Source organism: Drosophila innubila, chromosome X (assembly GCF_004354385.1).
Source record: "Drosophila innubila isolate TH190305 chromosome X, UK_Dinn_1.0, whole genome shotgun sequence".
Classification (NCBI taxonomy): domain Eukaryota; kingdom Metazoa; phylum Arthropoda; class Insecta; order Diptera; family Drosophilidae; genus Drosophila; species Drosophila innubila.
In genome coordinates, this window is record NC_047626.1 from 26,408,466 (window position 1) to 26,424,075 (window position 15,610).

Sequence of the window (15,610 nt, forward strand, 5' to 3'; positions counted from 1 at the left end):
ACCGGCTTTGCCCTCCATCCAGCCCTTGCCCGAGCACTTGCAACACCTGACACCTGGCAGAGAGAGAGAGAGAGTGACAGAGCCAGAGACAGAGACAGACAGACATGTGCCCCGCCCAAACAGTTATAGCCCACAAAACTCAAACACAAACCAAACAAAACGAAAGCGGCAGCAACAACTTAATCCAATTTGATTGGCCTGACGTGCAGGTGGGAGAAGGTAGAGCCCAATTTACCTACCCCTCCTTACCCACCTCTTGTTGCCACCAGCAGCGTTTGCTGTTTATATTTGAAGAGTATAGGGGGTCCCCTGACCTAACCTCATAATCATGTTGACCAACAGGCTCGGACTAGTTCTTAAATGGCCTTTTATTTAATACTAAGTGTCGCTTGCTATCAATTTGCTCCCCCTCCCCTCCCCACTCCCCCTTTACCCCCCATACACACATCCGAAGTATTACCACCTTAAAGACAATGGCAGGTCTAATTAAAACGACAGCGCAAGTCGAAATTCCAAAGAAATTTTAAAGTCATGCATTGAAATATGACGAGCGTCGAACCTGATTTTAAATGTCATGGTCTAATTAAATGCTGTTAATGCTTAAGGGGTAGCAGGGTAGTGGGGAAGGGTGATAGCAACCTACACACCTTGGTATTGTCCACATATCATAACTGCATACCTTGCATGAAACTAAACCCAGACAAATGCATATTTCCATATTTGGCACGCCCGGACTAAGCAAGTTATTGGAATGCTTCTTCAATATCGAAAGGTCAACACTATTAAATAATTGTCAGAGTGAGAAAGTGTTTATCCACAGAACTTCAACATAACTCGTGTTGCTAAATATAATCTCGTCTCGAGCTACTTGAGTCCACATGGCGTATGATTAACGGGCAGGCAGCTCATTAGCCCCAATGAGCCAGTTTCCAATTTTTTGGCCTTGCTGAGGGTAGTATAATTCTGTCAAGCATTGTGTATCGAATAAGTACTAAAGTGTATAAATATTTATTCAACGCCAACTAAGAGCACTTAACCAAAAGCTTTATTTAAATGTTAAACAAAATTAAAAAAGTTGATTTATTTTCACAATTAAAATAAAGTATATATAAATTAAAATCTGTAGCGATAAAAAAAGAAATTAAAAATTAAGACTCAAATCTGGGAATATTTTACAATATAGCTGCTATAGAAACGATTGGTTGAAGATTGAATTTATTTTTTAAGCAAATTTTTGTTGTTCCTTAATATCTCTCCACCAAACTGGCAGATGAATTCTTACATTAGCTGTCATAAGAACGGTTAGTCGAAAATTGTTTACAGAACCCTGCAAGGGCATAAGTTCTTCGTGGTACCGAAAATAAGATTTCCTTCTTGTTAATTTTTATTTGGGTTAACTTAACAATCATTAAAAAATTGTGCTTGTATTCAGGGCGCACTTTGACCTTCTTGGCCAATAGGGGGAAGGGGCTAGCGCATTGCTCGCGCATTTCCGGAAAAAGAAAGAGGGGAAAATTATAAGAAAACGGGTCAAAGACGCAACCACGTCAAAAGTTAAGTGTCACAAAGCAAAGCAAGGCAACGCAAAGGCTACAAAATGGCACAACAACAATATGCAAATGGCAATGCCAAATGGAAGGGGCGAAATGGGAAAGGGGGAAACTGTCGGTTGACCCACAAAATCAATAAATGTAATGGCAAAACTTGAAGGCAGCCGCTGCCCCGAGCCCGAACCCGAACCCGAGCCAGAAACCGAAACCGAGCCCAGACCCGGACCTGGAGTACGACCCCGGCCTCGTGTAGTCAACATTAATTTACACGGCGACAGCAACAGCAACAGCAACAGCAACAGCAACAGCAACAGCAACAATAACAACAACGAGAACAACAAAGAAAATCAATAACTCGCTGGCTAAGAGCAGCCGAAGGGTTCCACTACTGAAGAGGGGAGAAGGTAAGTAGGGTTTTCAGGGTGTCAGGGGGTCAGTGGGTCGTGGTTGGTGGTTGTATCGTGTCGTAATTGCAATTGTTAACTGCTGCTGCGTTACATTCCCATTCCCGACCTCTTGTGGCTACCTTGTTCCTACCTTGTCTCTTCTCTTTTCAATATTCCCAGAGACATTCAGATTCTTGGGGCTTGTTGCATTTGGTTGGGTGCTGATTGTTTGATTGCTTGACCGTGCCCGGATACAGGCCTGGGCACCGCAACGACAACAGCTACGGCTAGAAGTGGGTATCGTGTGATATCGATAGTGTATCGATATAGAGTGTCTAATTAAAAATAAAAAAAAAACATTTCTTATCGAAATTAAAAATCCGTAAATTAGACTGATTTTTTCCATTTTGTTATTCATTTATTTATTTATTTAAAATTTAATTGATTTATAAGAATTTTATCGATAATATGATACATCTTTTTGATATAACATTCGATTAAATATTTCCCCCTGATGTCAATATCGATACTTTTTTCCATCCCTTTGGTATGAAGAGTAAGGGCTTCAGAAGCTTAAACATTTAATTATTTATGCACAATCGACGCGAGTCTGTTTAAATATTTGGACTATCGACATAAGCAAAGCAATGCATGTTGCATGCAACGTAATCGGGGGCAGATTGACAGGTGTACGGTGCATGGTGCAAACGATGTTTGAGCAAATCAGAATCAAGTGTCAGGTGATGTGCAGTGAATGCATTCACTAATCAAATAGAGGTCAGACAGCACTCAGTATCCAATATAATCAATTATTCAATAAAAAATAATTGAGGAATTATGCGTTTAAAAATGATTGTCCATTTAATCAATCAGTCCATTTGGGATTAATCAGTCATCGATCAGTGATCATTTAGCAATCAATAAATCAATGAATAATAAAGGGTGGTCCATTTAAAAATTGGAATTTAATTTTGCTATACAAAAAAACGGTTGAACATTTATTGAAAAGGTTAGTTCATGTTATTTATTTATGAAAAATAATTTCGGTCAAATGATCACCACGGCTAACTTGACAGTATTCGATCCACCCAGTTTTTGAGAACATTTTCAATTGTTTCGGCACGTATGTCAGCAATAGCAACTCGAATCTCGTTCTTCAACACATCAATTGGATCAGGATTGTTTGCATAGCATTTGTCCTTGACCGCTCCCCAAAGATAATAGTCTAACGGTGTCAGATCACAGCTTCTTGGCGGCCAATTCACATCTCCATATTTGCAGATTATTCAATTTTCGAAGATAGGGCGCAGCAGATCGATTGTGGCGTGCGCTGTGTGGCACGTAGCGCCGTCTTCTTGAAACCAAATATCGTCCAAGTCTTCCGCTTCAATTTCCTAGAAAAACCTAGAAAAACACTTAACATTGCGCCGTAGCCCTCACCATTCACGGTCACTGTGGCTCCTTCTTCATTTTCAAGTCAGCCGTGGTGGTCATTTGACCGAATTTGTTTTTCATAAATAATTGACTTGAACCAACCTTTTCAATAAATGTTCAACCTCTTAAAAATATCGAGCCCTTTTTTTTATAGCAAAATTAAGTTCCAATTTTTAAATGGACCACCCTATAATTAATAAATCATGCAGAACAAAATATTAAGAGTAATAGTGATTTATAATTTATTAACAATTCAACGATAAATCAGTCATAATTCACTAATTATTAAATAATTATTTAGAGAAAATTCATTGATTCCTTTGTGGTTATTCTAGTCAATCATTCAATCAGCGATTGTTCTGTCAACATTCAGTGATAACTAAATGATCTTTTACTTAACATTCAAGCATTTTGTTTAGTAATCAACTACGGATATTTTAAAGTTAATTCAACCAATCATTCAATCCAAATATTTGACGGCCTTTTGTTGATCATTTAATGACATCTTTCTACTCAATATATTTACATTTATTAATTGTTTCGTCGGAAGATTATTTTGGCAATTTATTCAAATCATTCCATTATTTTTTAAGCAGCCCATCACTGTATAATTTTTGTTATTTTAAATAAATATATTAGCCAAGGCTGCAAACCACCAAAATGTTGGTAAGGGTTCGGTTCGGCGGCTCGGACTATCGAGCATGACTTAGGTTCGGTTCACAAACCGGTATAGACACCTCAAAAACCCATTGTTCGGCTTCCAACCTTTGTTCAATTTAATTAATGTTTTAGTGTTAAATTTTTAATGTTGTCACTTTTTCTTGACTGTAAAAAACTATTATTTATTATAAAAAAAAAATCTAATCTAACAATAATTAAAACTTATTTGAAGATTTAATTATTATGATCCGGTTCTGGCTGCTTAAACACCCGAACCGCTCCGGTTCTGCGAGGCTCGGTTCCGAACCGATTTGCATCCTTGATATTAACAGATGTAACAACTTTAATTTACTCGAAAGTTCCATCAAAACGTTCACCAGAAGACTCTCACAATTTTGTGGAATCGTGATAGATGATTGACGATTGTTGTGATTTGGTGAACGCAGCCATTATTTCTGGAGACATAATATGAATTTATTTCGAACCATTATTGCATTTATTCGGCAACTTCGCTGATTCATTTTATACTTTACTTGTTCATAGACTGTGAAACACTTTTACATCAATTGTGAGCTGCTCTCTAGCGTAAAACAAATATATAAGCTGCCTTTAGTTGGACCTTTTTTAATTGCCCATTTTTATAATCACTGAGCTTGCCCAAGCACAAGTTATCGATAAAAACAATATTTTGCCAACATTTTGCATCACAGCAAAATTCTCAAAAGGGCAAGATTAGCAAAAAATCAAAACCTAAAAAAAATTACAACATGAAAAATGTGGGGAAAATGTGGATAAGAGAGGCAACTTCAAAGCTAGCAAAGTCAAACGAGCGGCTGACACTTTTGGCCAAATATTGTTGTTGTCTTGCGGGTAGCTGTTGTTGTTGTTGTTGTTGTCGTTGTCGTTGTCGTTGCTGTTGTCGTTGTTGTTCTCGTTGCTGCTGACGAAGATCAAACAGCGCGTGGTCGGTGCGAGATAAACGTGCGAGGCACACCGCAAAGGCGACAACACAAATTCCAAACATGGCAGTGTCAGTGTGTATGTGTGTGTGCGTGTGTGTGTGCGTGTGTGTGTGCGTGTGTATGTGCGTGTGTGTGTGTGCGTGTGATTTGCGGTAGCCAGTTGGCCGTCTGTTCTGTGTGTTGCAGATAAACCACTGAGAAATGCTTAAGGGTCGGGCAATTGTTTTGAGTTCGTGTTTCAATTTTCGAGTTGAAGTTTCAGTTTCTGACAAAAATTTCTACACAGTTGTTAAGTTAAACGAGTTGACATTTAAACAAATAGCAGCAATTTGAATGTTTTGTGATTGGCAACTAGCAATTGGTAAGACTTAATTTAATTCAAGAAAAATAAAATAATTTAATTATTATTCAAAACAATCTCATTAAAACAAAATATAAATTAATTTTTAATAAATTATTTGCCATACGATGTATGTAAATTATGAATATTTTACATTTCAATTCAATAAAATATTTGTTAAATCAATTTAATTTAATTAGTACAATTTTTATTTTTAGTACAGGGTAGGCTTTTTTTCTTAATTTGTTTATTTAATCTTCTAAATAACTTACAAAATCTTTAAATAATGGTCTTCTGACCTTATTGGCACTGAATTCTTTAAAGATCTCCTCTTAGCTAAATGTGCTGGCTATCTAGTGCTCTATGAAGATAGTCATTAAATGATTTAGCCTGTCTTCGCTCATCATTTGCTAAGCGCCTTTCTCCAGAAGCCACAGTTGGAGTCAGAACAAGAAAAAGTCTTAAGGAGAAAAAAAATTATAAAAAAAATTATAAATTTTTCCAAAATCGAACAATTTTTTAATTTACTACTTTTTCTGTACAAAAAAATTGTTTCTTTGCTAATTTTAGCAATTAACATATATTTTCCTCGTAAGAGGTATTTCACATTAAGCTTCATAAACATATCGATGCGTGAAGATGAAAAAGATGCTTAAACGATATTAATAGTGAATTATTACAGAAATATTTTTTTCAATCCATGAAAAAAGTAAGCGTGAAATCGTGCCTCTTGCGCCTTTTCGGGCGTACCGGGCATCGGGCTTTTTGCCCGAACTAAATCGTCTGGGTTGTTTTTAAGGCACAGGCCGCAGCTTTAATAATATTTTTTGGCATGTGGTCCAACTCTAATTCAATTGAATTTCAATATTGGAATTTGAGCGAATTATTATTTAGTTATTTTCAAGCTAAAGAAAGTAAATAACATAAATAAAACATTTTTTCTCCACTTTTCCCGCTCATTTGAAAATACATCGGATGTACTCGAACGCGGGGCGGGTTAACCTATCAGAGCTAAGGATGTTCATTTACGCGATATCCATCTTAAATATTAGCTGCAGAAAAAAAAGTTTTATTTTAACTATGTTTTTTTTCAAAATCATATGGGTATGCTTTAAATGGCCTACCCTATATATTATATACATTGTTTCGTACAAAATATGTGTATTTGTTTCTCTCCAAAATATTAAAGTAATCATCGAAATAAAATATTTGCTTACGTTTAAATTAAAACAACCCACAAATTTTTAAAATAAATTTTGCTCAGTTGTAATACAATTATATAAATTACTTTCGTTGTTTATTTGCATAAGTTTAAATATTTACAGATAACTTTTCAAATAAAATATGTTCATACAAAAAAAAAATGAATTAAATATGAATGGGTGGTACACAAAATCCACACAATATGTAAATATTATGTAAATATTTTTGGTATTTGTTGTTATTGAACGAGGCATTTTTGATCCTTTTCCAAATGCTTGAATACATTAATTTTAAATGAATTTGGCGAGAAACTGCCCATTTTTCAGTAAGTGAACACTAATTCATTTTTGACCAGCAAAATCCATTGAAAAATGGATAGTATAACAAATAAATTTAAAGCTTTCACTTGAGATTAATTTATCTCATTCTAAAATTATGATAAAATGATAACTCATCGAACTTATGATTAAATTCAAGTAACTATTTAGTTGAAATAATCCTCATGAAAGACACAAGCAAGTCACTTTAATGTTGATGCCCAATCATTTAAGACTAAGCGAAACAAGATAAATATCTACTCCGATTAAAATGACAATACTCGTCCTTAAACAAACTGTGGAAAGGGAGAAATATGTGGTAGGGGAAGGGATAAATCTATGTAGTTTTCATTGTCAATACCTGGTGCTGAGCTCGGAGCTGAGATAAGGCTAGTCAGATGGCTCGTTAATAAGTTTGTTATTACACAAGTATCGTACATAAGTATATTTTGTGAAAATTTCGCTGGCAGCTCACTTTGTTGGGTCGTGTTGTGCGTGGGTTTGGCAGTTAATCATGAGGCTTCTGCTTGGCTTTTGTTTATGGCCCCAACAATTTGTTAACGTTGCCAAAATATGCCACCCAAAAACCAATCGACCCAAATAAACAGGAGGCAGGCGAGTTAGCATCGACCAAAGAATCATGATTGAAAATGCCAACGACCAGCGTGGCGTATGCGTAATGTGCCTACTCGAGTCAGTGGCAGAGGCAGAGCTCAGAGGCCGACTGTTTTGAACATGCGATTGAATATGCAAATGTTTGGCCAAAGCACGTAAACACAATGTATGCAGGCTAACTGGAGAGCGAGTTTCACTTTCCACATGCCACATGCTACATGCCCCATCTCCAAAGTTCACGAAACTTGCTTCATGTTCAGCCAGTTTTTGTTTTTTTTTTCTTACATATATTTTTTTTTTCCCGTTTCTCCTTCATTGAATTACAGTCTGTGGATAGCGGAAAGCGGAAAACTGTAGTAACTGTGAAGTAGCCCCAAGCAGAACCTATAATACAAGAGCTTCGAATTGTGGCATGCTGTGTGTGTGTGTATATGTGTGAGTGCGGGGCCAATCGAAATGTTTTTGGCCTTGTTTATACTTCGTTCTTAAACCAACAAATATATGTATAATCGAAAAGACTTCGCATTTATTTCTCTCTTACGTAAATTGACGAGTTTTTCTTTCTGTATTTTTTTTTTTTTTTTTTTTTTTGGTGTCCGTCGCGACTTTTTGTCTTGTTTTATTTCCCATTCTCTTCAGCTTCTACTTTTGTCTGTGACATGAAATCCTCATTAGAATCTAAGGCTCTAAAAAGTGGATACCAAACGCAATTTGCTCGACTTAATATGCTACACTTCCACATCCTTTAGCTCATCCTTTCTCAACTATGCTCAACTATATATACTCGTATCCTTATCCTTATCCTTAGCCACTTCTATTTCCTTTGTCCTCCATTATCCTGCGCCTCTCTGTGCATTTCCTTTATAGCATTTTCACTTTACGCTTTTCTACGTAAAAAAAAGCAAAGTAAAAGTGAAGAAAAATCACAAATATTCCATGCAGCTCTCTTAACTAACCGTCCTAGCGTCCCTACCTCTTCGCTTTCATGTTGCTAGTTGGCTAAGAGCTAGGCTCCTCTTGTATTCTCTCTTTCGAATTTGCTTTTGCTTTTATTTTGTCGGCATTCACTTTGCTTTTGGCTCCCAAATCCTTTTGGAAAAGGCTTAATGTCTGATTTGGCTGCTCGGGTAATCCGCTTTTGACTCAACAGACGAGAGCGGGTGTGTGAGTGAGTGAGTGAGTGAGCCAGCTTGGGAAACACTTTTCCATATGAATATAAAATCTATGCTTATTATACAACTACTTCTCACTTCGTTCGTCCCTTAGTTACCAATCAGCTCAGACGCCAAACTGATTGACGCACATCGGACTTGTGGAAACCTTGAATGACATTAGAGAAAACTTAAGTTGACATCTTTATAATATGTGCTTGTAATGCTTCCACGTCAAATATGTTTTAATTATATGCCCATCTCAATTAACTAACATTTTCGATTATTTCGACTGACTTTTCTGCACGTTAAGTTGATTTCCTTATATTTAATTACAATTCGCTTTTTGGGTACAATTAGTCCCGCTAAAATTAATACAAATGCGTACTCGAAAATATTAATTGATAAACAATTGTTGCGAAAATTGTGGGGAAATCCAAAGACTTCAATTTCCTCCATTTCTCTCCATCAATTGAGTCATCTCTACTGAATCATAGGATTATTCTCGCACAATTTGACTTGCAAGCCTTCAAATCCAATTATAGATGAAGCAGAGACAGCTCTAATATGAAGATACACACTCAAGAGAACGTAAGGTTTGCCAATGTTGCATCCACAGCATGTTGCAAGTTGCAACATAGCATTATTTACAAATTTGAACTGATTTTCGATTTGCATACCCACAAAATGGGATCGCATTGAAAGCAACGCACTGAGTATATTTCGGTTGTGGGGGCAAGAGCAACCACAGTTGATGCAACAACTTAACCAACTAAACACACATACAAACACGCACACATTGAAACAAAGACAGAGACAGAAACAGACAGAGACAGAGACAGGCATGTTGCAAGAACAGTAAATGCAGATGCAACAACAACATAAATGTCAAGTGGTCGTTGTGTGGTTCGGTTTAATTGCCTCTCGCTTGGCAGACAGACAGACAGACAGACAGACAGACAGACAGACAAAGACAGAGAGAGAGAGAAAGATAGAGATAGAGAAAGCCTTAGTTTGTTAATTATCTGCTCGTTTTCTGTCTCGTTGTTGTGTGTGTGTTACGTTATATGTTACGTTATGTTATTGTACAGTGTACACGTCATGTTGCTGTCACCTGTAATTACATGACAGTACAGTTCATGACTTTAACAGAAAATCTTCTGGAATTTATTTTTTATTAAACATTTTTAATCGCAGCAGGCCCTGAAATAGTTACCTTTGAGTTGAGTCTGAAAATTAATTTCATTCGCAGTCAACTTTCAATAGAGAACGGACCTGCAGTTATCAAAAATATAAAAAAAATCGTAAATTTTTTTTCTCAAAGAAATATTCAGAAAACAAATTTGGTAAATTTTCCCAATTTCCTGATATTTGACCAAGAAACTTGATTTTTTGTCCAGTTTCCTAAAAGGTAAGTAAAATGAATACCTGGGAGCCTAATGTATTGCAGATTAATTAAAGGCGAGAGCAGTTTGTGCGGATTTATAAAGTACATATAGTTTTAAGGATCTTCTTAATTTATGAGAAGTCGGACAAAGTTTGCACCAAGATATATTCAATAAGGTGACATGTTCGTTGAAAGCTAGTAATCTAAAAAAATTTGACATGACTTTTCGACTCTCCGAGAACAAGGCGCTAGAACAAGATAGCAAAGATGAAGTTTACTTTTTAACTGTCAAAATAGATTACTCAAAAGCGGGCAGGTCATCTAATTGTAAATACAGCTTGGTTTGCACCAACCCGTAATAAAATTGTACACACTTCTTAGATTCGTCCTCTCTTAAATTAACATTTTTTTAAGATTTATTTTTGTTCCTCTTTTTAAATGGTAATCTCTTAGGCAATAAAATACAATGGCAGATGTCGCTGAAATGGAAACTGGAAGTCCTCTAAGTGAGTTGTCCTCCGACAAGGAAGAGGCCTCCAACAAGGTAGAGGCCTCCGACAAGGTAGAGGCTTCCGACAAGGTAGAGGCCTTCGACAAGGAAGATAGCTCCGACAAGGAAGAGAGCTCCGACAAGGAAGAGAGCTCCGACAAGGAAGAGAGCTCCGACAAGGAAGAGACCTCCGACAAGGAAGAAACCTCCGACAGCGAAGAAGCCTCCGACAGCGAAGATTCCTCCGACAAGAAAGAGGCCTCCCACAACGAAGAGGCCTCCAACAAGAAATGGGACTCTGAACTGGATGACGACTCTACAGAAATGGATGACGACTCAGAGATAGGAGAAGCAGATACATATGTGGAAGAGGAGATCGTCAAAAAGAAAGAGATGGAGAAGGATGAAGAGGAAGCCGTAGAGAAGGATGAAGAGGAATCCGTGAAAAAGGATGAAGAGGAAGCCGCGAAGGATGAAAATAAGCCCGAAGAAAACGAAAGTAAAGTAAAGCATGTAAGGAAGCGAAAGATCTCCAATTCTCCCGGCAACGACGACTTCGATGAAGGAAGTGCCCCACCCGAGAAGACTGAAAAGGACGACTTAAAAGCGGAAACACAAAACGCCAGCAAATCTCTCTGTACAAAGCACAATAAAGTCGACTAAGAAAAAGGCACAGATTTATTACATAAAAAGAAAAGATAAAATACACAATTCATGTTTCTAGTCGTCGTTCTACTTCTAGTTCTTGCCCTCGCAATAAATTTTTTTTTATAATATCACCACAAACCTAGAGGCTTATAAAAGAATTAATTTTGAAACAACTGTTTGAAAGTTTCAAAGTTATATAAATGTTATTTTAGCTGTATTTTATATAATTATAAATTTTTTTTGCGACAAAACGACGAATTCCAAGAAGGTTTGCCTAATAAACCATCGGTCTAAAATCATAATAGAGATTTTTAAATAAAATTAATTTTTTACTGCATACAAATTGACCGACTCTATTATACAGGACTGTTTTTTTCAAATTTTTTGCAACCCAAAACAACAAAAGAGCAGTTGTCGAGGCCCTAGGAATGAAAAATGGTTGCTGTTAAATGCAAAAATTATAAAATTAAGTTAAATTGTTTTTAATTTTAACAAAAAGGCATTAAATATATTTTAAATTAATTTTTTTGTACTAAATATATCAATTATGAAAATAACTCATGTTTGTGTACCCGCAAATAGGTGTGAAAAATTAGAGCTCGACACTTCTGTATCTTTTATATAATTTCATGAATAGTACCACTGTTGGAATTCATACTTGACTACTAATATTATCTATTATCCCACTGAATCGCATCAGGTAGAACGGCAGTTATGGTGATTTTATGTTTTCGAAGTAATACAAGTAATTTCTTTAAAGTACTTTTATATATATAGAAATAAGTAACTGGTATCCTTTGGTCGGGTTCTCGACTATAGCCTTTCCCACTTGCTTATTTTCTTTTCATAAATTCAACTTTTTTTAATTCTATTTAAATTTTTATTTATTTCGTTTTTGTTTTTCAATTTACTATACTAATTATTTTTATATTTAATTTAAGTAGATCAACCACTTAAGGGAACCTTAAGAAAGTCTCATTTATTACAGTATATATATGCATCTCGTCTCATTTCGCGATTTATTCCTTCTTTAATTCCAATTCCCATTACTATTCCTATTCGTAGTTCTATTACTATTAACTATTCCCTTTTGCTTTCCCAGCTGGTCAACAGGTTGCTGTCGCCATTGCCGTTTTAATTGGCGCAGGGCGACATCCTCCCAACTACCCCCAATTCTCTAATTTCCCGCCCTTCGTTTCACTGTGTGTGTAAGTATGTGTGTGTATGTGTGTGTGTGTGTGTGTGTGAGTGTGTTTGTGGTGAGGTGTATAAGGGTAGACATAGAGAGGAGGACATTGCTATTTATAGAACTAAACGACTAGCATTGCTGTGCGTGTGTGTGTGTGTGTGTGCAATCACCCCTTCCCGCTTCCCGTACACTGAAAAAAAAGACCAACTTCTAAAATCAAGAACATTCATCTTAAATATTTTGTTCTTAAAATAAGATTATTTTAAGACCAAATTACTAAAACTAAGATTATTAATCTAAAAAATATTAAAATCGTAATATAAGAACAAAAATCTTAAATTGTTAGGAAAGTATAAAAAATAAAGTATAAATCAAACAAATCAATAAATCAATTCAGTTGTGAAGCAGTAGGCGGCGGTTCGAATCCCACTCGTAACAAATTAAAATAACATTCAAAAAATTACTAACACAATATAAAATGTAAATAAAACAATATTTAAAAATAAATATAAAAAATAATTTGTATTTATTTTATTTTTTTATTTCAATTTTAAGAACATTTATTTATAAAATACGAGCTTGGTCTTATTTAAAATGTTCGTAAAATCAAGATGTGCTCTCTTAATTTAAGAATTTTTTGTTCTCGACACATTTTTTAGACCAAAAATCGTAGTTCTGAGACCAAAATCTTGATTTTAGAACAATTTTTTTTATCAGTGTATCCACTATCTAATATCCCGCTATTTCCACACACACCACCCTTCCCCCTTAATCTGTTTGTCATGTGCAAGGTGTCAGCCAGAGGCTGAGAGTGCTGACATCCAAACGGAAAATCATTTCACATGCTGTTGGCAATGGTTTTGGTATCTGCATTGGCTACAGAATTGGTTACCATCACATCATCCCAGTTGGAGCTCAGCTTACAACTGGAAACCACAGAACTTTCACCACAAAACGCAAGTTTGATCACTTCAATGTGTACAACTAACCGGAGCTGTTTGATAATTGTGAATGCAAAGCGTCATTTCCATGGTATTGTATCAACACATGTATGGAAATTAGCTTCATTAGACCCATGTGAATAGGCTGCAAATTGAACCCGAATCCCATTTACCCCATTCATAAGTGAGCGATTACCAATTGACGCAATATGAGGATAACTCTTGAATATTTTGGAAAATGGTTTGAATCGATAAGAGCAAGATTTAAAGAACCCTTTTATATTTTTTTTGCCATTGAAAATTTGAATTGACATATGTCAATTAACAATGTTACATTTTGCAATGAGAAATAAAAGAGGGGTGTTTCAAAATTGTAAGCCAATTGAAAACAAACTAAAAACCCAAACAAAACTGGATAAACATACTCTTAAATTTTTCTCACCCGATATGAAGAAGAACGTACAAGAGATTTTCAATGCATATTTAAATACGAACATTTTATATACGAACATATTTACGTCAGTGGATATATCGATACGTATTAATTGTAATGCGTAGTTATCGATAACATGTTGAGTTATCGATAGGTTTCGGATACTCACGCTGGGAATTGGAGCGCCTTATTATGTTCTCGAGGAATGTGTTCTGCGGCGCAACCAGTCCACGTCGTCCGCCAGGCATTTTGGCTGCCTACTTGCAACGCTGCGTCGCCGTCTTGCGATGACAGTTGGCTGGAACCAAATGGAACTGAAACTGGAACTGTAGCCGGAGCTGGAACTGGAACTGGAACTAGCTAATGCTTTAACTGCTCCTTTAATTGAACAGTTGAGAGGCAATGACGTATGGATGGAGATGACAGTTGAATTTTCTTTAATTTCAGTCCCTCTTTCGTTTCCCTTATCTCTTGCTGTGCCACTCCCACTCTCTGTGACTCCCTTTCTATGTGCTATTGAGCGTTCCTCGGCTCGATCTCTAGGCATTCGTTTAGAGTTGCATCGCTGCGACTTTGACGATGGAGACGACGCTGAACCGCGCTGCATTTTCACTGCGCTGCCCGGCCGCCATTTTGTTAAGAGCTTTAAAATACACACACTCACACACACGCAAACGCAGAAACACACACACACACAGACACACACGGACGCGACGCGACCAAACGACAATTTTAATTCAGGATTTCTTGCCACGGCTTCAGTTGTTCTTGTTGTTTGTTATAGTTGTTGTCGTTGTTGTTGTTGACCACTTGACCACTTCACACAGTCTTATCGGTTGCATATGGCACTGCAAAGACAAAGAGAAAGAGAGATAGAGAGAGTGTAAATAGTTCAAATATATGTTTATATAATACGGAAGCTAGAAGTGCTTAACTATTAGAATTAAGAAAGCTTTTAATTTAATTTTATATACTTTTAGTTTTAGTGGAAATGTGTCTAAAGCTTGTTTTAAAAATGGTTTGATAGATATTTTGTATAATATAAATTTTTGTAAATTGATATATTTTGAGTGCTTAGTTCCAACTCTTGGAACTTTTGCTCATGGCTCTCAATAAAGTAATTACTTCTCCCAGCAGCCTGTAATTATTTCTATACCTTTCCCTCCTCTATTATTTCCCCCATTTTCAGACTGTAAAATGCATTTTGCACTTCAATCGTTGTCAATTTGTCGCTTCATCTGCATAAATTATGAATGCAATTTATGTAATCAAATCCCCTGTCATTGCCCTTCCTCCCCCGCAGTTCCGCTTTGTCTATTTCCAATGAATTGTGTGTGCATTTATGCAGAAATTGTGCAAAATATGCGCAAGTTTTGCAATTAATTATGAAAACATCAGAGCGAACATGGCGTATACGCAATGTATTTCCAATGAATTTGCAATATACGAGTATTCATGTGAATATGTGATTTCGTTGTGGCTTTAAACCACAACAACAGCGCCAAATTGTGGAGAAATTCGGGCTTAATGTGACCAATTGACGCTATCGACAGGCAACAGGATTTGTTTGTTATATAGCACGCAATAATCGCCTATTGCCTATGACACATCCTCCACACTCTGTGATATTGCATGCAATGTGCCTTAAAATATAACTATATTCAAAAATATTATAAATGTCATTTTTAAATTTATCGTACCGAAATATATATGTTTTATGACCTGCTAAGCCTATTACAATAGTTAATCCAATTGTTTAATATCGTGATATAAATTTGACAGGTTTTAAAACTCTATATGTCATTTTATGGCGTTTCTGCCCAAGGTCGAGACTAGAAACTGCTAAGTAATCTTATTTCAATAATATATGTAATATAATGGAAATTCCAATAAGGAAAACATTC

The 15,610-nt window shown here is 36.1% G+C and overlaps 2 protein-coding genes across 5 annotated transcripts in view; one reads left to right on the forward strand and one right to left on the reverse strand.

The window, feature by feature from the left end:
- The window catches only part of LOC117793524 (potassium voltage-gated channel protein eag), a 54,100-nt gene extending 40,146 nt beyond the window's left edge, over positions 1–13,954 (reverse strand). For all 4 annotated transcript variants that reach the window (XM_034633848.1, XM_034633849.1, XM_034633851.1 and 1 more), the window contains exon 1: positions 13,876–13,954. In XM_034633848.1, coding sequence (XP_034489739.1) covers positions 13,876–13,954 — 79 coding nt within the window. The remainder of the gene's footprint in view (positions 1–13,875) is intronic.
- Positions 9,955–11,194, forward strand: LOC117793525 (histone acetyltransferase GCN5-like). The gene is made up of 2 exons (XM_034633852.1): positions 9,955–10,029; positions 10,459–11,194. The coding sequence occupies exon 2, from the start codon at positions 10,472–10,474 to the stop codon at positions 11,156–11,158; it is 687 nt and encodes a 228-aa protein (XP_034489743.1). The 5' UTR covers positions 9,955–10,029; positions 10,459–10,471; the 3' UTR covers positions 11,159–11,194.
- Positions 13,955–15,610: the final 1,656 nt, after the last annotated feature.